The 23,892-nt window shown below is 38.2% G+C and overlaps 1 protein-coding gene across 1 annotated transcript; it reads right to left on the bottom strand.

The window, feature by feature from the left end:
- Positions 1-10: 10 nt before the first annotated feature.
- STXBP3 (syntaxin binding protein 3) lies at positions 11-23,444 on the bottom strand. Its single transcript, XM_009555797.2, has 19 exons — positions 23,354-23,444; positions 18,818-18,867; positions 18,016-18,097; positions 16,809-16,885; positions 16,081-16,159; positions 14,694-14,794; positions 12,594-12,748; positions 11,654-11,744; positions 10,594-10,718; positions 9,085-9,189; positions 8,476-8,533; positions 8,204-8,269; positions 7,627-7,707; positions 6,894-7,032; positions 6,193-6,299; positions 5,661-5,759; positions 4,916-5,001; positions 3,237-3,385; positions 11-1,084 (listed from the first exon to the last, which is right to left on the bottom strand). The coding sequence occupies exons 1-19, from the start codon at positions 23,394-23,396 to the stop codon at positions 993-995; spliced, it is 1,785 nt and encodes a 594-aa protein (XP_009554092.2). The 5' UTR covers positions 23,397-23,444; the 3' UTR covers positions 11-992.
- Positions 23,445-23,892: the final 448 nt, after the last annotated feature.

The raw sequence follows: 23,892 nt of genomic DNA, 5'->3' as shown, positions 1-23,892 counted from the left end.
ACCAGTATAATAAAATAGAATTTAGAATTTATTAGATCGCCTTCAACACAACTTCATTTATTTCTCGGTATGCAACAAAGTAGAAAACAGTAAGTTCTCTTTAATGCATCAGACTTTGGTATTATGTTTGCTTTATTGCTTTTCTTTTTTAAGTTACCAAGCCATTTGAAAGATTCAACTGCTTCACTTCTTTTCCTCTTTTTCCCTGACCCCCACTTCCTCAAAAAGAGAATTTACAGGCAATTCAACTTATAAAAGACAGACCATGGAGACACAATCCAAAAGAAGTTAGAACGATATTTTTTTCCAAGAGCTTTAGTAGTAATCCCTGAACATACATGAGTATAAAGTGTACTTCAGTGCACAATTGACAGCATTTCTTCAAAGTTATTTAATGAAATTGGAACTTCTGTGATTAAGTTTCTACCCTACCCACCCACCATCTAAAACAACCTTTTGATTTTTCACTTACATATATTTAGACAATTTTCAGTGTGTTATTTTACAGAAAATATTACAGTTTGAGACATTGCACTTGTGTGAAATATTTTTACCATAAATTCATATTTACAAGTTTTCTTCTGAAGCCTCAACCCAAGAACCTCGGCCCTTTTTAATTCAGTCATTTTTAGAAATAAGCTGTTACAGAAAGGTTTCACAGTTCTAAAAACAACTCCAATGTGTGTGTATATATAATCACAATAACTTTTAGCATAACTTGTTAGGAATGAACACGTCCTTTTGAAAGAACCACAGAGTGTAACAGTACCAAATACTAAGAAACTCGGTACCAAATACTACCTAAGAAACAAATGTTGATTTTTTCCTTTCTCTTTCTACTCCCCTAGAAAAGCAGCAAATTGAAATTACAAAGTGACATTCAATTAGTCAGAACCACACAATGGCCTGGTACAGTGTTTAGAAAAATCGATTCTGTAAGAATGTGTACATACTATTTATCTTTTCATAATGCATCGTAAACATCATCATTTCTATTCATCTTTAATGCAGACCACATCCTTCAGTTTACTAAGGCTCTTTACATCATCCAGTAGTCTTTTAGGTGTCAAAATATGAGTAGAACCTGATGAAAGAAAGTAGGCATTAATTGCATCAGTCTGAAATCGACTTTCACACATTCCATCTTTAAAAAAGTAAAGAAAAACCAGTTATTATACATGCCAATGGTTTTTTTTAACTGCTGGAGAACTGGAAAAGTACAACAGTTCGAAGTATTTTCATGTCATCATAAAGTGTCATCACGTAAATCTTAAGTGTCACTATGAGGTAGTCAGTGTCCCTCTCCCAGACACGGAGACATCCAGACCAGGACTCTTACTTCGGATACAAGTTTCAAATCCCTCCTCTGCCCAGTGTGCAAGGTAGGCTTGAACCTGGGCCAATCCCCCTGTATGCAGTTGGCCCAGCCTGTAAGAAATCTGCATGTTCTGTGAAACTGCGACTTAATGACAGCCTTTATCGTAGAATCAAGAAACCATTTGAATTATAGATTATAAAACACTTGTTTTCCACACAAATACCAGTTACAGAAAATTGGCTTTGTTAACATTTCCCTGAATAATATGCAACAAATTCCAAGTCTGGAGGAGAAAAGAAAATCCTTCTTATTCTTCAGGAGTGGACAATTAGCTCTCTTGTTCCATACAGAGCAATCATAATTTCTTCCAGGAAGGGTCACCCTGCAGTTATAAAGGGAACTCTAAACTGTTTCATATTAACACTGTTTTGAAGCTTGAGTTTTTGTAGTGTCAAATTGAATGGGCTGATATTTCTTACGGTCTGAATTAGAAACATAGGAAGCTTTTCATCTTGCATTAGGCAGCACAGAAATCTGGCAGTGATGACCTTCCCTCAGAAATCAGGTTTACAAACAGAACTGTAAGAATTATCTCTAACCAAAAGGAAAGATGGTGCTGTGGTTTGTTCCAGGTATTACAGTGGAAGAGTGACCTACACTAACATAGTTCAGTAAACAAGTCTCAGATTAAAAAATCAGTCTTGTTAAACTACATTCCTGTTGTCCTGGTCTTTCTATTGCAGTTCAAAACCAGGCCCAGTGTTAAACCAACCTCAACCACTACTACTGACACCAGCAAACAAAATGCAACCAATAGAAAAAACAGCCACACATACAAACACACCTACAACACCCCCACTATTTTAAGGCAACATACTCCAGCTCTCAGGATCAAGGCTGTCGTTGCTTTAGGCAAGATTATTATTTATTTACAATCACAGGAGATGAGATTCAAAAAATATTAAATCTGAGACTAGATTTAATTGCCAGATGCAGGCATCTCAAGCAATTTAGAATGCTTTAGATGACCCTGCACCCAGACAACAACCGTCACTCCAGATAGATAGAAGACTCAGGTACCTTCTGAATCTAGAAGCTCTGTTTTGATATAACATATACACAAATGTTTTAGCATTTAAATTTAACAACATTGCACGAGACAATTACATGAAACACAGCAGTTAACAGAGGTTTGCTGCCTCTGTAGTGTTAACTGAGGGATTACTAACCAGCTGATAATTCATGCAGTTACTACTGAATTTTAAGAAGATTAAAGGAGATTACTCCAGTTTTCAGGGCAAAAGCTACAAATTATGGTGTGGTTTGTGTAAAGCCTCTGAAGAAACAAAGACAAGAACTGGAAGTTGAGGCAAAGTCAACTAAGCCGCACTAAAAAAGTTGTTTGGGGTTGGTTTGAGGGTTTTTTTTTTTTGTTTCGGGGTTTGTTGTGTTTTTGTTTAAGAAAAACAACAGTTATCTTCCCTTCCTCCCAAAGGGAGTAATTTTACACTAGTTTGTCAGCTTTCCTACTACTTCCAAAAGCAATGACAGTAACAAGCATAGATAGAGGTAAAGTAATAGCAGATGTAAAAGTTTGTGACAGAACAATAATGCAAGAAAATACAGGTCTGTTCAAATCCTTTTTGCTATACGTCAGGATACTTTAGTATATTTCTCTGACATAATTCATGATGATTCTCCTGTACAGTATAACTATTTATTGTCCTTAATATCTTGTTGCAAAAAAACCCCAAACATCAAGCAATCTAGATAAACTGAAAAGATCTAAGCACAGTTTAAAAAAAAAAACTAACTACAGAATGTTTTCTGAACCAATTTAGTGAACATAAGAAAAAAAGATCCTTATGTTTTCCAGAAACACAAGTTAAGTACCACCCTTCTCCCACAACAAGCTTACCAATAATGACTTCACAAGACTTGTGGGCTTCAGAAACTTCATAAGCACTGCGCATCTCAGAATATGTAATTCCTCCAATCACAAATATAATCAGTCTTGCACTAGTCTTTCGTTCCTCTTTATAACTAGCTCTAGGTTTCTGTCGTGCACTGTAAAAGATTTCACAAGGTAGCATTTATATAGCTTTACTGATTAATTTTGGTAAAAATCGTGCACTTAAGCAGTAACCATTTATGTCACACAGTTCAGTTTGATTATAATTTCACCAAAAGAATTCAGACAAACTGGTAATTAAAAGAATTTTAAAACAAGTCTACACATTACTCAAACTATTCTTTTATCAGAAGGGAGAATATAAATAGAAAGCAAAAACTTTGTTTTGCACACAGCTCACACAAAGGACTTCCACCAAGCAGCTTAATTATGCATGCTAGCAATTCCAATGGCATTTTTCTAATGAGAAGTTCCTTTGAAAAACCTGGAGTCTTAAGTTTTTCAGTCTCCAAATGTGCACAGAATCACTAAAATAAATACTTGGCTGTTATCAAATAAGATTCAGATAGCCAAGAACAAAAAAAAATGAAGCTGTTTAAATATACTTTCTAATGCACATACAGTAATTGCAGATTTAGATCAAATCATCTGCAGTCCTGATCTCTCTTTGCTAGGGTGCCTAAAAGATTCCCAAATTGCACCAGCCTATAAAGACAGAGATCCAGCTACAATGTACAGACACTTGCCCAAGTGCTTCCCTGCACTGATCACCCTAGGGCTCATCCAGTAACGGAAGGACACGTCAATGGTTTGGTTAGCAGTGGAAGTAACAGAACTGTTTTCCAAAGGCTGCACATCTGTATCTTTTGTCTTTTAAATAGTAATGCACAAATTTCAATTCAAGTGTTCCCCTCCACATTTTGGACATATATAATGTTTCCTTCCAGCATCTGAGCATTCCTGCAATAGAAACACTCTTGTCTCTATTCAGTTGTCTCAGCACCTAAATAACACTATCAAAGGAGATAAGGCTGTCAGTTGGGCAGGTGTTGGCCATGCAGTTCTAGAGTTTGTGGGATCAAAAAGGGGAAAGAACGGATAGGATAAGTGAATGAGCTACTTAGTAAATCTGCAAAGACATGGAATACACCATTTCACATACACAGCAGAGAACTCGTTTCAAGACCTCCAACTTCGCTGGACTTTTCTAAAGCATCCTCTGAGAGCAGGGGTCAAATATCTAACTGGCCCATATTCCCCAACGAAAGCATCTACAGAAGCTGAATTAAACTTGCTGAAGTCTCTAACTTCAAGAATGACACCACCACTACCACAGCAGAAATAACTTTCAGAAGAAACAAAAACATTTTTCCTTAAGTCCATTTCCGAAACTGCTTCACACTAAATATCTCAATGGTTAAACTTCTTCTGGGAATACGGAAGTATTATTTCTAACTTTGAATCAAATGGGAGATAATCCCAATAAAAAACTATAGGACAGTTATTAAACTAGGAACCAAGTTCAGCATGTTTTAGATGAAATAAAAATACAGGTTTTACACATTTAAGTTTCCTTATATAAATTATTTCACTGCTTAGAAGGTGCACTTTTATACCACTTTAGAATGTATGTGAAAAACACTGAGGAATGGGTAAATTATGTTTCAAGAAATTAAACCATTTACCTTACTGCTCCTGAACCATTCCAGGTAGGAGGACACTGGGAAGAATACGGCCAGTCTTTTGAATTCAGTTTGTTTTCTATAGCATCCTGAAACACAAAACAAAGACCCACTTTAAACAGCCACGCAGACCTAAAACTCCTGAAGTTTCAACTTCCAGCGAAGATGTCTGACTGGAATTTAATGCCAGCGCATACAACTTCTTAGAACAGCCAAGTCATAAGCAGCATCTCATGAACAGTACTCTATGTAACAAGATGTTAGACCACATAACACTAAATTTGTCTATCACAAGGAACTGGGAGTATCTATACTTTCTTTACAAAGACAGTAGTGATTTAACCGGTTTCAGTAGTAGCTTTTCATTTGTAACTGCCCTAACGTATTTAAATATCTCTATAGCAGAATATGAGAGATGTTAAGGATGAATTCTAGCTTAAAGATGTACTGAAGGAAAAAAAAATCTAGATCTTAAAGTTATAAACATCACCCATCACAGGAAAAGCTCTTCAGAAAGATTTTTTACTTTCACTTGTTTCACCTTTAAAATTACCTCCAATAAGAAGCATCGCAAACACGCAGCAGTCTAATGTTCTACATAACGAACAGGCTAGAAGCAATCACTTTACTCAGACATATTTAACAAACAAACTCAAGATACTATGGAATCTCAAAAGACTGGCTATAACTGCTCACTTGAGTGAATTTCTGCACTGCACCCATGAATTAACTAGTTAGTAAAGTTTACCTCCATAACATCTTTGATAATAGGCGTCCACCTAGAAAGCTGGTAAGTTTCTTCTGAAGAACGGTCCCTTCTTGGGTGTTTATCCTGTGGAGCAGCAGGCTGAAAAGGTTTTTAAAACATGGTTGTATTATAAAGTGTATTTGGAGTTTTGAAACTTATTCTCAGTTAGTAGCAGATGGAGGGGAATCAATATGAAATTTTAAAGAAATAAAACCCAACAATTTATATCTTCAGAATAAAGGACACCCTAGAAATACTAATTTCACAGACAAGGAACTGCATAAGTTGGCACTTTCCAAAACCAACTAGCTCAAGTCACCATCTGATGATTTTAGAGGGAATGTTACAGGTATCTTACTTTCAAAATGATCCATGTTAATTGTTTAAAGGATTTACCATTTAGATACATCATAAAACCAAGAATCCCTAGTAATTGTCTGCTTCCAAAAAGACCAGAATAATACTGTAGGAGTTGCTGAAAGAGCTGTAGAGAAGTGCTTGGGTAGAAGGAAATTATAAAATACATTCTTACTGAAGAGATAACAGGAACATCAAGGTACTTCCAATTTCTTATCATATCACTGTCACTTTCTATTTGTACATTCTGGATCAGCTTGTCCAAGTTCTCCTCTGTAGTTCCTTCATTACAAGGAAAACACACAATTACCATGTGGACTGCCAGTAAGGCCAATTTCATCTCAGACGTTCCGGGCTGTTATTTAGTCCAGGATTTTTTTTTTTTGTTTGGTCAGTCTACTCTGAGTTCAACATAATACTATATTATAGATAAAATTGTTTAATAGTCCATTTTTGAGACCAAAACTCAATACTGTTATAGATCCCTCAAGACCCACATTCTAACAACGTCCTCCTCCTCTACTACAAATGCTTCTCCACTGACGTCATTTTCAGGTCATAATGAACATGGAGCTCTCCGTTTAATAGCTTCAATACTGTATGAGAAGGAGAAAATTTAAACTGTTGCACATATTCAAGCACAGGAATGATGCTAAAATGCTGAATGGATCTGCACTTAGATCGCATCTCAACTTCATATCCATAGTCTCTTTGCTCCTAACTTGAGAGAAGAGAACCTACACAGGATGGACAATATTTCTTTCAAACTTGGCCATCAACTCCAGACTCTTAAAGCAACTAAAAATACCCAAAATTCAAGCTGAACTCCATAGTACTGAGAAAAAAACAAAACCAAAACTGGGCAGCTTATCATACCATTTGTGCTAAAGATATACAGGAGGATAGCTCTAATTTTGTCATAGCTCTCATGACTTTTGTTGAGCAGAACTGGAAGGAGAACTCTCATTGAGTCTTTCACTTTTTGACCTTCTGCATCAGTTCCAAGAGCCAAGTCCTAAAATTAAAAAGGGGTCATAGTTAGTAATCATTAAAAAAAATGATTGTTGTTGTGTTGAAATGCATTTTAATGAAATTGTACATTTCAAGAAACAATCAAGCTGCACCAATTTAAACTCCGTATAAGTCTTCAACAATTATTTCAAGTTACAGCATTATAATAACAATACATAGCACTACTGAAAATTTAACATCTTTGATATCTAGAACGCATACAAATTTATAGTTTTCAACTGGAAATTAGTAGTACCTCTCCCTAACAGATGCTTTTCCCAGATGGTTAAGAAGGGCTTCGTTCTGCAGAACATCATACAATACGTTCTGCAAACTTCATACAAGTTTTAAACAAAGAAGACACAAAGATGATCCTTACATGAATCATCCAGATTCAAAGATGAAAAACCAAAACTCCTTTGCCGGCAGAGCGAGCACCTTGCATATCACATTTAGCTTTAATACTACTACCTTAAAAGTAATCACAAAAAAAGGCAAGAGACACCCTAATTTATCCGTTAAAAACAAGCACTTATTCTGGCAAACAAAAAAATTAATTTGAGTAATTTGTTTAGTTTGAGATTGTTTTTAAACATACCTGCTCAGCTTTACAGAGCCTTTCTATGTTAGACTTGAACTTGTTCATGCAATCTTCTGCTAAGTTAAGATGAACAACTTGCTAAAAGACAAAAAAAACCCCACACAAGCTGCTGTAACTTGCTTTTTTTTTTCTTTAATAAATCAAGCAATCATTTTTAGTGGTTACAAGAGTCAATGCTTCAACTATCCTTCAATACCATCACACATTTTCTGTGGTTTACTTTTCACTTAGAGCAACCCCCATAGCACCTTTCCAAACGTTAAACTGCTATGCTATCTTCAACCCTTAAAGCACACAAATCATTTAAATGTTGGGTGTCTAAGTGCTTCTTAGTTTTTGGGTGGTTTGGTGGTTTTTTGTTTTGTTGTTTTTTTTTTTAACATACTATAATGAAACATCTTGAAACAAACTTCCTTTCCAAAATTTTATAGCAGGTGAACATATTAATTTCGTGAAAAGTTATATAGCGCAGTTAACAGACAAACAACAGAGGAAAGTTAGACTTCAATAACACAGAAAATTACAGTGTACAAAATGATTTACCAAGAAGTTGTAGTTAAAAAAGACCCCTTACCCTACTAAGCTCCTTACGATAGTGCGGCATCTTTTTCATTAGCTGGGTCAGAGCAGATATTGATAACTGTGAAGAAATGACAGAAGTTGAAAATCTCCCTCCCTCCATATTTAGCATCCTTATTGCCCTTCCTGTTGCAGCCTTGCTTCCCCTCCCCACCAAACATGTCATTAAGATAAACCTCAACTTCTGGAGCAGGTCTGTGAACTACATAGATCTCGTTAGCTAAAAATAAATTACCAGGAAAAATAAAAATACACTAAACTACTCACTTTTCCTTCTGCTGCTTTTTTTTTTGCTGAAACTTCTTTCAAAAGTTTTGGTATCTCCCTGGGAAAAAAAAACAAAAGCCAAAGGAAAGTAAGCAAATGCAACACTACCATGTTCTTAAATCTTTTCTTAAGATCTCTACCTAAAATCTTAAAAGAAATGTGCAACAACAACTTCCGAATCAAACTAAAAGCTTCAAATGCAGGTAGCCTTCAGAGAGGAGAGTGTTTTTTGACAGAGAAATTTTGAAACAGAAATTAAACATTGCTTCTAATCTGCGTAAGGTAATTTACTGTAATACCTTGCTAGCACTTCATACAAAATAATCCCTTCAGATTTAAAAGGCTTGAAGATACTTCCCAATAAATAATTTTATTTCCATTTTCCTCAAGAACTGTAATTGTTACTAGGAAAATTGTGTACATCTGTATATATTGTATTTTTGAGGGTTTTCCTCCTAGCATCAATTATCTTACAGGATGCAGCCTATGCTGAAACCCATCTTCACTACTGCCTGTATTCCTCCTTTCTTAACAGCACAAATACATTCCCTCTCAAAGAAACTTTTATAACTTGCATTTTTAACTAGTTTTTGTTATTTATTCACATACTCTATCACATCTGCGATATGCTTGTGCCGAATCTTCACCCAGAGCTCATCATCTTCCTCTAGAATCGCTTCCCGCTCCTTCCCAGCAGATCCTTCTGTTTGGTATCTTTCAAGAGAAAATTCAGACAGCTGTTTGGTTTGTGGGGCTTTTTTGTCCTCTCCCCACTTTGTTCTCATGATTCATTGGAGTATTAATTGTTATGGTTTAATCAACATACACGGTTATTGCAGTAACATACACAAGTTTTCACTTATAGGCCAAGTCATTGACTGATACAATATAAATTAAGTAAGGATTTCAAAGATTACATCTGTGAGCAGAAGAATTTTAGAATGATTCTTTGGGGAAACAGCTGCTAAAGATTGTTTTTAACCAACAGCAACTAGAGTTTTGATCATACATTTACATGCACCTCATTTTCTCTTCAGTTTCCAACGCCAACTTCCCTTTGGCTCCAAATGCAAACTGTGTGCAAAGTAACACACAGAGATTGCGAAGTGTAGCTTTCTGTATCTACTGTAAGACACTAACTCTGAAGGAAAATGAAGTCCCATTCACCCCCTTAACGGACTAAGTAGGACAGATTACTCCACATATACAAGAAACATGCTTCAGACCATTACAGACCAGCTATTACTTTTCTGCAAACAGAAATAAAGCTATAAAGCAAGATAATCATACGACATAACACTGTCACATTTACAGAAACTCACAGTGTGTAGAGCCAGAAAGCAGGAAAATTAATTAAAAAGAAGATTAATTGTGAAAGTCAGATCATGACTACCTAGAAAATATACTCTGCTACATTTTCATAGGCACATTTTGGATTGATAGAAATCTACTTTCACTATGAAAACATTCACTCAGTGTTTCTGACAGAAAAGGTATCTATTCCTGTTTGCTTTGCTAAACAATGAGGCAGTTAAGTCTCATTTGCTGCAGTGGGTCATCAAAAAGCAAAGTCTTATCAAAACAGTGTTGGAACAATCCGACAGCAAAGTATATCCCTTAGGCAAAACAATGTCGCACTACTTCAAATAGCATTTAGGATAGAAACACTAAGTTTTAACATCTACACAAACTAAATGTCTGGAGCTATAAAAGTGAGGGTTCCTGAGAAATTAATTAAAATTTTCTGAGTATGCCTTTACTGTTCATTTGCCTTGTTAGGTCAAGAAGTGGAGAACATGAAAGAAAAAGTAAAGAACCTGAATGTGCACTCCAAGGGTTTGCTCCAAGTCTAGTAAGAATTCCTTGTTTTTAACAAAAATGAAGTTTTTTTAGACTCAAAACTTCACAAAAACGTTAATTGTACCCTACCTAATCTCAACTATATGAAGAAGTTAAGAAAAATACGAAGTAACAAACCCAAGAGGAAAGACTAGTAAGTGAAGTGACCCTTACGGACTACAAGCAGCTAATATTGCTGTGGTGCAATTCAGCTAAACAATTCCATAGATTTTATAATCAAGAATAAAGTGTTTAGATTTTTTTTTTAAATGTACTTGCTTGTAAGTATCATTTTCAATTGGTAGCAGATCATATGCCATTGCCTGGAAGGTGAGTTCATGAAGTACAGTTGATACAGGGTCAAAGCCACGATCAATTATTATTAGTTGGGAGTGGGTTTTAGCCTAGAAAGCCATCAAATAAATGCGAAGTTCAGACATACAGTACAAAGTTAATGGATGTTACATCTTTTTACAGTAGGTTACAGCACTGCAGATATTTTTGGAAAAAAAATGAAATAATCTAAAGAGCACGGTCCAAGTGTTTATCAACATAAATAGAAACAAACATTTAAACTATAACCAGCACTCAGTAGTTTTAAATGCTAATTTTAAGGCAATGCTCTTAGTTCATTGCAATGTATCCAGTAACCTCACTCAAAGAAGAAAAAATAGAAAGAAAAAACACACTGAAAAACGCCTCGCACTGTTTAGATGTCAAATAAGTGTCCTGTTCATATTTCAGAGCAGATTATTTATACTGTTCTTTGATAAAGGAAAAAAAATAACCTTCAAACCTTCAACTGAATGTTTCATTTTGGGGCTTAGTAAAGTAGCAGGTACATTTATTTCCATAGCAGACTGCAATATCACTAAACAAGAATGGTTTACCCCACACTTCTATGTTTAGGCAGCTGCACCAATATGCCCTGATCTGTAGAGACAGACCAAAAACATTTATGTTGAAAGCTGTATCTTTGTGGATAATAAACCCCCTAATGGGAGACATTTCAATGCTGCAGGGAAGGCCCTTCCACACATAATATGTTGAAGGTGATGTTAAAACAAGTTATTCACTTTTCTTCAGGTTTGTATCATTCCCTATGTGATTACAGGGCCAGTTTTTCAAGTATAATTACTTTGATCACAGTAATTATATTTGCTTACATACAGATTTACTCTATCAGTTACTACTTCCAAGTTGCTTTCAACAACTAAATGGCAAGTAGTTCCTTTTATTCGTAAGTAAAAACTGGTTTTGTAGAACCTATTGTCAAAATATATTCTAGAATTTTTTCTCAGGCTTACAAGAAGAAAAAACATTTTAGTTCACTTTCTACCTTTATTTGGCTGCTCTCATCAGTTTTGTAGTAGTCTTCAAGTTTTTTTTCAACAAGCTGTGCAAGTTTGCTGGCTCTGTCAGATGGTCCACTGGGGGAAAGAAGGAAACATGCAAAAATAACTTTAATTTCTTGATCAAAACACTGAAATGCTACCTTTAAAACAGAAATAACTGCCTAGACTGTTCTGGTTTAACGAGCACTTTCTGAACTCCACTCTAAGCATTTCCAATGTATTTTTCACTCTCACATTGATTCCACTCTTTCAATGCTTCAGGTATTTCACACAGTGGAAACAGTTCCAGCCAAAAGACTGACATTAGCTGGCACATGGCCCAGCACCCAAAGTCTCACTCAGAGGCAGGAAACAAGAAACAAAAAAGAAAAGGAAAAAGAGAAGAGAAAAAAAACAGTCAAGCAATTATTTGTTATCCTTGTAGAGAATTAGGCACCACTTCACGTTACACTAGAATACAGTTCTTGCACACAATTTTGTGCAAAATTCCTAATAGTACCTCATACTCTCAAAGCTCAGAAAAGCTATTCTCAATATCTCTACTAAAAAGAAATCCTGACCGCGTCTGCCTCAGAAGTTTGAGTTCCTTGATGCCAAGCAGAGCTGCAAAACTACCATCACCAGCATTTCAGTTACAGGATTACACAGTACATTAGAATGCAGCATATTAAAGAGCCGTCCTATCTACCAAACATGGAACAGGCAGCCCACCTTGCTGCCTACAGCAGCTACACAATACACAGAAATAACCCACTGCTCTGCCTACACTTCACAAACTCCTAGAATTCCATATTTCAGAGTTGCGGATTAAAATCAATTAATTCACAATAAAAGAAACCACAGCAGCATCAAGCTATTACTAAACAATGTAGGAAGTCCTAAAAGTGAAAGGAAGTAAACTGTACAACATTACTTCTGCCTCACCTTTTATATCGTACTCCTGGATTCTCATCTAGTGTGGCACATAAGGTAACAATTTGTTCAGCCATTACTTGCATGACAGCATCTTTATCCTTTGTCTTTTCCAGAGCTGGACTGTAACAGCGGTAGAATGCATCTGGGACACTGAGAGTAAATACCTATGTGAAGGACAACCAAGAAGAAAAAGAGGCTTAAATCCTGTCTTTCTAAAATATCTGGTAAAAGACTTGCTAATACTTTTAAACTGCACATTGTATTAAGAAGTCACACAAGATATACTTTAAAAAAAAATAAAGCAAAATGCACATTTCAGTCCTCTTTCTCTATCCCATTGAGCTCATCTGCTTCTTGTTCTCACACTTTCCCTATTACTCGCCTCCCCTAAATACATTATTTTTCAAATTGCTTACTGCCTGTACAGAGGGAGGGAATAGAGACAGGGAGAACTAAATACCATCCAGTATCTCATACAGAACTATACAGTATAATGCCAGAACAATCACAGAAGCTATCAAGTGAAATTTGTTTAATTTTGTGTTTATTACATGAAGGCTTTACCCCAAGAACTAACATTCTTTAAATGCATTAAACCTTGCTAAAAGATGTTTAGTACTACACAGGAAAAAAAACAACAGTTCACCATAAGAAATGCAAACATGGAAACAACCCCATTGTCAGTAAATGGGTTTTCTCCAGCTCTAGACCAGACTCTGTAACTACAAAGTCAAAGAAGATCATCCATCCAGATAAAGACATTTGTTTCATTTTTTGTTTCATTCAAGTACATGAACACCTGGACTCTGCCCAGAGCTCAGTCTGATTATTTACTGTTATCATCCCAGAAAGAAGGCCCAGGGATTTTAAGTTAGGAAAACCAGCTAACATTCTCTGTTCCTTTGCTAAGGATTCAAAACATAGTCACAACCCAAAATACTGAGAACACAAAACTAAACTAAATATAAGAGGAGACTAAATGCTGCTTATTAGCAACTTCAGAAAAGTAGTCCCTATAACTGCTTTCATAGTGAGCCCTTCAGAGAACCAGAACAATAAAATTTTGGTATGCCTTATTTAGCAGGGGAAGCTACAAACTTATTCTTAAGAGCAGCTTTAGTGGAACTCCCAAAAATAGTTTGAAACAAAGCCTGAGAACAACAGCAGCACTGGAAAATAAACCAACCAACCACCACATTAATTATTCTCTGATACCTTCTCAATCTATATAAAAAAATCCTTTTCATAATAAAGGGGTGAGTCTTAAAATCCAAGAAACTGCATCACATGGATAGCAGCAACTTCTCCTATATTCAGCTACCACTTCATATACATAACAGTCCTGACCCTTGATATGTTCATAAGGTTTGAAGAATACAGGAAAGACTTGTGGGAAACATTCACAGCGAGTTCTAGAACTCCCAATAGCGGACAGGGTTCTGGTATTCTCTGTATTAGTGAATATCAGAGTGCATTTCAGCCTTCTTTATCTGATGAAGTGCACGATTAACAAATTACTTCTCATCACAATACCCACTGTGTTTTCACATGGAAACCACTCATTGCTTTCCACTGGGGGTCTTGAATATTTAATTGAGAAAACATGAACTTCTGCGTTTTCCTCTCAGTAAGTGTTTGTGCCAAGTTGTTATGGTTTTCATTTCCCTTTCTTTGTGAGGCTTTGGTTTCGCTCCCCTATGCTTCTGTTCTCTTCATCCTTTCGTTGTCCTTTTCTGAGTCTTACCAAGCAGTCAGTTCTACTTAATCATATTCCTCCGCATCAACCCACCAAGTCTGTCAAAATAACTGCTCAAAATAACTCAAAATACTTCCCTTCTCTAAAGGAATAGATTCCTTAACTCTTTACTGCAACTGACTCCAAGTCCTGCCACGAAGTCCAGTGCAAAACTGTTAAACTTGCAGTACAAAAGCATCTGGTTTACCTGAAAAAATATAAGCAAGCACTGGAAATATGCCAAAACGGCAACAGGTGTCATGTACCGGTCGGCAGTTTAAAAAAATAGATTCTCTGTTTTCTAGCAGGTCAACAACACCCGAAAACAGGCCTCCGGACTATTTTCTGCTGTGGAGACAAAGAATGAAACTTACCTGAGACTCATACGGGAAGAAGGAAATGTTGATCTCTTTGCACCTCCTTATTGATTTGGCACAGGAAGATTTAATTTTATTGAAGAGGTTGTCAGGACAAACTAGGAGAAAAAAAAAAAGGATTTTAAGTATAAATAATTTCTGCCCATTCTAGCTGTTAAACTCTTACAAGCTTACAGCATTCAGGAGAGACAGACAATTCTAAATTAAGAATCAATTAAGAGTAACATACAATGAAGTTGCCAAATCTTCCTAAAGTGAAAGAGAATGTAATATCAATATTTTCTTTGAGATCAGTTCTTCAAGACGCATCATTGGTCATTTTTTACTAGCTTCTGGGAAGCAAAATCATAGAGCACTCATTAGCAGCCTGCAGCAGAGAAAGATATTGATTTTCAGAAAGCAAAAGTTTCCACCATTTCTTCTCACAGAGGAGAGAGAAAACATTTCTCAAGCTATAAAAAGGTAAAAGGGAGAAATTATGTGTATGTAAATACCAAAACACAGAAATATGGAATTTATAGATCTCAAATGTGTTCCACTACACTTATAGGCTACATTGGATCCCAGTGTAGAATCCGAATTTGAGGAACATTTGGATGACACTAATACTACAGACCCGGAAGTCACACAGCTATATTTCCAACTCCTCTCAACATGAAAAGCTTTGGCAAGTATTCAAACTTAAAGCTTGCACACTTGCAAGAAAGGAATATACAGCAAGATAGTATTTTCTCAAAACAAGAGTTGTTGCATCAGCAAAAAAAGAAACAAGAAACCAAGGGATTTTGACAGTGATTTGATAACTGCTTTGAGAACATATGGTAGCAGATGCGCACCATCCGTGGCCAACCACAGAGACAGCTACAACTCAGTCTCTGCCTCCAGCAGCAAGTCTGGCTTTTTTGGTTTCCCTTCTTTACACACCATTTTAGTCAAACTGACTGACTGCAGAGGAACATGCAGCCAACCCATAACTAATTATGGTAAAATAACCAATGACAAAACATTGTTCTTGCAGCAAATTCTCATGCATTTATATTTTTGAGTAATATTTTGTTTACATGAGATACATAGCTTTACTTGAATTGTCTTCCTCCACACCCTCCAATGTAAGAGAGGATTGGAATACTTCAAAAATCAAACTAGTGTGCCTAAACTAAAAGCTGGGGTGCAACCCACATCGTTTGGCAACTGTGAAAGAAAGACTATTGCCACATAGCATGGTGACTGTGTTCTGGCAACCCAAATATGGTTAATGACTTCAGTCTCAAATCTTCTCTCAAGAAACAGGACCTAAAGTTTTCATGTGCTGAACTGCAGAAAAGAAAGTTTCAGAAGCTTATTTATATAAAATTATCAAACTACAACACAGAAGCTTACTTACAGTCAGTGAAATACACATATGCTGCTTTGTACTTGCTGGATGATTTAGTGATGAAGTCATCAATAAGTCCATCTACAGACTTAGGGGTGTAGGGAAAAAAAAACCCAGAAAATAAATCATTACAGTGTTTTGCCTTTTCTCAGATACCAGACAAAGCCTCTCCCTCCTTTCTTCCTGCCCTGTTAATTTCCCAGTACTGCTTAGGAATACTGTAAATCAACATAGAAAAAAACACTTCAGTAGCAGATTTTTAATTCCAGCCCAAGAATAATAAACAGTAACAGAAGGTCAGTCATGCACCTTCCTGAAGATCGCTTCAGGAAGCAAACAAAGCAGGATATTTGCATCTCTTTCCACCTACAACAGTGCTGAGATTTATTCTTTCAAGGATTTTTAGGAAGTAACAGTCATCTCCTATTAGAGCCACTACTTCGAATTCCATTGTTCAAAGTATCGCATCATTATTTGATACAACATCTCTTTCACTGAGGTTGCTAATACCTAAGCAATGAAACAGTGCCTCCATTTATCGTAAGAGCTACATTTGCAACATACTCTGTTGTGACAACACATTGTCCTTTCATTACGGAAAGCTGAGCATCACACAGAGGAGCATCACGCAAGATGCAAAAAAGTAAGAACTGTTTAGTTGTACACAGTAGCTATTTTAAAGTAAGATTGCTTTCTCAGCCCAAAAGATCTTGCTACCCTTTCTTTAAAATACTAACCTTTTTGGTGGGAGTTATGAAATATATTGCTTTCATGTGTGGGACAGGCTCACGGGTTTTATATACGTTCTCCACCACTATAAAGTAAGACATATTACATCTTTATGAGTTTTATGCATCTGTAAGGGAAGCATCCTACATATTTTACTATAGAGGTGATTAAAATAACACCAACCAAGCTGCACACAAGATTAGTGGCAAGAACCTATCTTCTGCTATGAAAGCCTTGAGTTTTTATTTATTATTTTCATCACAGCAAGTTACCACAAGACCTCAACCCTCAGACTGATGTCAATTTGTAGGACTGAATTCTTCCTCGCTATCCCACACAAGCACAGTTTCACCTTCACACAAAGGTATAGCAATACAGACATGCACAAACTACGGAGCCCAGTACGAATTATCTTGTAAGATAACTGCCCTAGAAAGATTCTTCGTTTTCCAGCACATTCAAGTATAAGGATAATGAAACTATGCAGGGCATTATTTTGGGCCAGAGCCTCTTCTGTCCTTTGTTTGCCTACTTCCTGTGCACTTATTCTGCTTCAACATAATTGCAGGCACAAATTCGGTATTTTCAGCAAATAAGCGTCACTCAACTCTTCTCTCTTTATTAAAGTAATCACTATATGGTGTTGCAGTACACCAGCTTGATAATGCAGAGAGATTTGTGTTGCTCAGTAATTTTGAGGGGGAGGAACAATGAAGATAATTAACGTCAGACATTTGGATGTGGAAAGACTGGTTCTTCTCAGTTGTGTACTCACTAAAAATAAAAGGTTTCCTAGTGATGAACAGGCTACATGCTCACTGGAAGTGTCTCACAAGAAAAAATGATATTACTTTTATGATTAAAAATACACTCCAAAAAGTGAAAGGTATAGAGCTTTGCTATTACACTTCAGAAGAATCATGTTATAGCAAAGAGTCAGAATAAGAAAAGTCTTGCTACTTGTAGAAAAATAACCAAGTCTCAATACTGCTCTCTTAGAAAAAGTGTTCCTTTTAATCATTAAAATAATTAATTAATTTAATTATTACAATAATTGTAATTATTGTACAAGACAAAGTCTGCTACACCAATATCCAACAGTTACTTGTCTTCATCAACCAAATCAAGATAACTTCAAGGGTACCATCAGTTTTATTCTTTACCTTCTTATTACCAGGATATTGTAATTGGTATATGGAAAAGAATTATGCTTACCTGTGATACCCTGTGCCAGTAGATCAGTCATTTTGCAGCACATTGACAGTAATTTGGTTGTGTAGTCATCTAAAAGAATTACCTAAATATATTAAAACACAAGTATTTAGATAAATTAATCAGCATAAAACCATGTTGTTTACTTAATTTGCCACAGAAATTTGAAGTCAAAATCTATTTTACGACCTTCTCTCTTTTCATCACCTGCATATAGCAAATCTGCAGTAGGAAATTAATCTCAAATAGCATCAGAAGGCAGCACCCTACATACGGGATACCAAAAGATGAGCTCCATCTTAAAAACGCAGCTTATCCCCACTACTCTCACTAAAATATATTTCAAGTTTTTCACTTCGGCACAAGTCTCTCAAATTCTTGTCTACTTTACCCCACAGCCTGCTTAAATGTACCTGTTCTTATTCTAAAACTGTGCTAGAGCTTAAGCAGGTCTAACACGCTTTGTACTGCTGAATCCTGCTCCACATGTATCACACAGCAGTACAATTTCCAAAACCAAGCACAATTCCTTAAAAAAAAAGTGACAATAAAAATAAACAGTTTCTAAGTCTTTTTCAAAACTTAATCAAGATGACCACTTGTTCTTCCTATGCTAGCCCTTAGACTTTCTCTACGTATTCGACCGATACCTAAGTTAACAGAACCATGATCCATTACTTGGATGGAAAACAATTTTACATGAAAAGTGCCGGCCATCAAACAATATTTATTTGTGTATTCGTTGATACAGATTACTTGTCTGAGTGATTCTAACAGTCTTAGAAAAATTATAACAAAATTGTACCTTCCATTCTTCCTCTTTCCTGCAGTCATCAAATACTAATGATTTTAGCTCTGTAAGAAGAAAGAGTTTACCAGTTACAGGAATCAGGTTGTTGTTTCTTAAAAGAAAAAAAACCAAATCACTCATACATTTAAAGACCTAAAAAGGGAAGATAAAAAAACCCAACCACACCCAAAACTGCTAAATACGTCCACAGAATTCTTGCCCAGAAATTATCCGTCTGTTTAAAAAAGGTGTAGCTGTATTTCTCATTTTTGCTAATATTAAACAGCTCCATAAAATTCAGTATGAACAACCACAGACTTGTAAATACTTCGCTTTCTGTTCTTTTAATGAACTCTTCCACTAAAAGGATTAGGCAGGTGCAAAAAATTTAAACTATTCTTTAAGAAAAGGCAGCCAGACCAATACACTCGCAAACAGACCTATTTTAAAATACATGCTATCTTCAGCTGTACTTGTTTGCTCTATATAATTTCAAAGTAAGTCTAAAAAAAAAAACTTTCAATTCCTGAAAGAATTGGTACCTTAAATAAGAGCTGTTATCTTTTCCCGCTATAACAGCTTTGGGAGAAATGCTGAAAGCTTGTATAGGACTTGGCAATAGAGGCCAGAACCCAGTTACGGCCTACAGCTTTTAGAGATCACCAGAACTATGAGTTGCAACTTTCAGGAGTGGGGCCATCAGGCTAATGCAACCCCAATCTCACAGCAGTGGTATTTATTAAATGTTGGAAGATTTGGGGATCTGTTTAAAACCTAATATTAATAAAACAGAATAAGGAGTTCTGATTATTTTGTTCTCTTTTTCCCAGAGAAAAGAATCTCAGATTAGGCTGACTCCTACTGCTGTCTATTAAAATAGCTGGACTTTTTTCCCAAATTAAAAAATAAAAGTAATAAAACCAGAAGGCTAGAATACGACTGAGCAAATCCAGCACACATTTTGTTAATTCTACCAAGTGAAAGAACCGTAAGTTTCAGAATTCTTGGAGCACATACAACAAAAAATACTCTTATTTCTTCAGTGTTTATAAAATATATTATGTCCAAGTCCCTTTGGCACGATGCTACTGCAAGATATTCCATCTCTACCCCCAACTTCCAGTGCCTCAGAATTCAGTATTTTCATCCAGCTGAGCAGCCTAACTGCTCAAACTGACTTCATTACATCTCAGGTTCACCAGCTCTAGCACTGCATACTATACAATGCTCTCAAGATGCCACACTTCATGCTTCTCATGGTTGTATTTTACAAAGACATCCCACACAGACTCTTCCACACCAACGTAAGTTTCTTTTGAAAGATGAGCACTTTAGGCTCTGGCTTTCCAACACACTCAAGTTGGGTTTTGCAGCATTGATGTTCTTCATGGCAACCTATAAACCGCACACTCTGCTTTACCAAATAAACTAACAAAAACCTTGGTCTAAAAGTTATTTAAGCAAAAAGCATGCTTCAACAGGGATGCAATTTGTCTGCTTCATTTATGCTGCTAAATAACAGAACTCCAGCCATTCTCCTGAATCCTCTGCTTACACAACTCCTGAAATCCATTATCGTTCCTCAAACTTGCCCTCTGGATTGCTTTAAACTACACATCCATCCCATTATACACAATCCACAGTTTTCAACAAGTTCTAAGTCAGCTTAGCCTGGTGTAGAGACTCCTTCAGATATACTCACTGTAAAACTGCAGAACACTCATCACTCCGTAGCTGCTACTAAGATGTATTTGTTGGGAATACCTGAATCTAGGATGTAATAAATCTAGGATGTAATAAAGGCACATTTTTCCTGCCACTGTTACACTGTATATTTTATTACTTACACATCTATACACAAGGTATAAGAACAAGTCTTTAGCGTCATGAAAACTTCACTAACCTTCATATTTTCTGAGCATACTCTCACCAAGGAATTAGTCCCTAGCATTACACAGAAAGTGTGCTTTAATAAATCAAGTGCCTGAGAGCCTTGTCCAAAATCTCAGGAAAACTTCAGCACTTTAACTTACTTGCCTATAAAACAAACCATAACATACAAACACACGATCCAGTTGTGTCTTGAACTTCACTTCTGTAATCAAAAATATGAGTCAGCTTTCTCCCATCATGAAAAGATAATTTAAACCAAGCTATCAGTGTACCAGATACAGAGTACTTGCTCCTGCAACATTCCAACTGCTGTTTGTTTTGTCTTCAACTTGCAGACAACTTTCCCAAATAACTGACCTGTGCTGGTTTACAGTCTCTCAAAATCATTTCATTTGTCTTCAGTAAGCATTCTGAATGTATAAAAAACAACCATAAAGCCAGGTATGAAAAGTGCTCCATTTTTGCCTAAACTTCCAACAATCACCATGCATCCTAACCGCCTTCTCTAATTTTGTCCTTGTTTAATTATTTAAGACATTTTTCTTTTACTTCCTGATCCTTATAAGAATCACACATAACCCTGGCAGAACAGCAGGCTGCTAAATCCCTGGAGAGGGAGCAAACCACACCTTGGCAAAGTTAATGATCCATTTATAAGGTACTTCCTGAAGAAAGGAGTAAACCAGCTTCCACTCTAAGCAACTGTTCTGGGAAATAAAATTGCAGAAACACTGAATCACTAACTAAAAGAAATACTATAGATACCTATGGCTGGGCTAGAATATTACTATATGAACCTAGATCAATTTTTAAACTTTTAAAATATTTAAAGACAGAATTCCTTAAGGAAATAACTTTATCTACAGAGACACAGACACAACAGGCAACTTTATAATTTTATCCACGGGGATTAGTGCCTCCTAAATACAGGTCGCTCCCTCTGTCCTCATAACTGTGAATTTAACTGACAATGAGCTCTGGTGAATTAAACTTTTTACACATTTTTGCTTAGATTCAGCCTAAAACTGTGCTTTACAGAAAAGGCTATGAAGATGCAAAGAAAAATTTTTAACAGCATCACATGAGAGCACAGGTACAACACTCGAACTCTTTGCTTACTCACAAAACAGGAGTAAAATACACATTGACAACAAGCTGCTACATGAGCATCAACATCACCGACACAGTATTTTCAGAAAAAAACAGCCTAAAAAACACGTTTACTGAAACATTAGAGAGTAACAGTTTATGGACTTGAAATATTCACATACAAAGTGCCAGACTATTTATTAAAGACGGCTAAAACACAGTTCATCAATCTTCATTGCTGTTGTAGACTTGGAAAGACAAGAGTAACTAGTCATCTGACAAAGCAGTCTTTTCAGAAGCAGCTTCATTTGTACAAGGTTTGCAATATAAATGTTTTATTATTCGCACTACTTCACTTTCCTTCCAATCCTTCCTCCTCATGGTCTTGCCCACACCTACAGCGCCGCTCTCAAAGGTTGTTCTACACCCTAATGACACCAGTGCTCGGACCTGGCTCCCTCCTCTCAAGGCCCAAGCCTTCTATTGAACACCTCAGGGCGAATCAATCAGTTTGCAAAAGGACGAGCAAAACAGAAGGAGGGACTTCTAAAGTTCAAGTTTTTAATAAAGGTCTCTAAGGCATGCAGGCAGGTACGGCTCCTGCAGACTGAACACAGAACAGTCCTGCTTCCCTCACTGTCCCCTTTTCCTACTCTCTCCCAGTGACACAGCGCTCGCAGCCCAGAAGGCCAATTGTACCCTAGACTGCATCAAAAGAAGCATGGCCAGCTGGGCGAGGGAGGGGATTCTGCCCCTCTATTCCTCTGTTGTGAGAACTCATCTGGAGTATTGTGTCCAGTGCTGGTATCCTCAACAGAAGGATATGGAGCTGTTGGAACGGGTCCAGAGGAGGCTACAAAGACGATCTGAGGGTTGGAGCACCGCCCACACAAGGACAGGCTGAGAGAGCCGGGCTTGTTCAGCCTGGAGAAGGCTCCGAGGAGACATTACAGCGACCTTCCAGTACCTGAAAGAGGCTACAGGAAAGCTGGAGGAGGGACCATTTACAAAGGCTTGTAATTATAAGACTAGTGGGCAAGGGTATTAACTGGAGAGGGGCAGATTTAGACTAGACATAAGGAAGAATTTCTTCACCATGAGAGTGGTGAGGCACTGGCACAGGTTGCTCAGGGAAGTTGTGGCTGCCCCATCCCTGGAGGTGTTCAAGGCCAGGTTGGATGGGGCCTTGGACAGCCTGGGCTAGTGGGGTGTCCCTGCCCATGGCAGGGGGGTGGAACTGGATGGGCTTTAAGGTCCCTTCCAACCCGAACTATTGGTTCTATGACACAAGCCCGGGGCCGGCGGGGGGAGCAGGAGGCGGCAGGGCCCGCCCCATGGCCACGGGCTCCCCGATCCGCTGGCCGAGCCGGGGTTCCTCTGCCCCTCCAAACGCTCCCCGTTCTGCGCCCAACACCGGCAGAACCCGCGCCCGAACGCTGGGATTTTCGGAGTCAAACGGGGGCGCACGCAGCTCCTTCCCCGAGAAGCACGAGTCTCGGCCCCGGAGAAGCCCTAGAGGAGCCGCGGCCGATCCCGGCTCTCCCTCCCGCGCCCCGGCCCCGCACTCACTGTGCCACACAGCACCCTTCAGCCCCCGCGCCGCCGGCGCCATCTTGCCGCGCGCCCCGCCTCCCACCTTGCCACGCCCTCCCCAGCGCCCGCGGCCAGGGGAGGAGCGGGGCTACAGCCCGCCCCGCCCTCACCGGGGGCCCCGCCCTCACCGGGGGCCCCGCCCTCACCGGGGGCCCCGCCCTCACCGGGGGCCCCGCCCTCACCGGGGGCCCCGCCCTCACCGGGGGCCCCGCCCTCACCGGGGGCCCCGCCCTCACCGGGGGCCCCGCCCTCACCGGGGGCCCCGCCCAATAGTAGCCCTCGCCCCCTATATTAGGCCTGAGCCTAGCCCAGCCCCAAGCCCCACCCGCCTCAGTGAGCCCCGCCCCGAGGCCCGCCCGCCCCATCGCGTCCCGCACCACTGATGTCCTTCTCTACTCCCTCCGCCCCTCTGGAGCACCGCCCATCAGGCTGCCCAAGGCCCCAGCCAACCTGGCCTTGAACGGCTCCAGGGATGGGGCAGCCACAACCTCCCTGGGCGGCCCGTGCCAGTGCCT

The sequence above is a fragment of the Cuculus canorus genome, chromosome 8 (genome assembly GCF_017976375.1).
Source record: "Cuculus canorus isolate bCucCan1 chromosome 8, bCucCan1.pri, whole genome shotgun sequence".
Lineage (NCBI taxonomy): Eukaryota > Metazoa > Chordata > Aves > Cuculiformes > Cuculidae > Cuculus > Cuculus canorus.
The sequence above is the reverse complement of the archived record's forward strand: the minus strand, read 5'-3'. Positions and strand labels throughout refer to the sequence as shown.

Bases quoted from the DNA above. Each gene is read 5' to 3' on its own strand.
- STXBP3 (XM_009555797.2), bottom strand. From the start codon at position 23,396: ATGGCGCCGGCGGCGCGGGGGCTGAAGGGTGCTGTGTGGCACA. The intron at 18,868-23,353 runs GTGAGTGCGGGG...TTCTTCTTACAG, and splicing joins GAAGGGTGCTGTGTGGCACA to AGCTAAAATCATTAGTATTT. The intron at 12,749-14,693 runs GTAAGTTTCATT...TCCTTCACATAG, and splicing joins TCTTCCCGTATGAGTCTCAG to GTATTTACTCTCAGTGTCCC.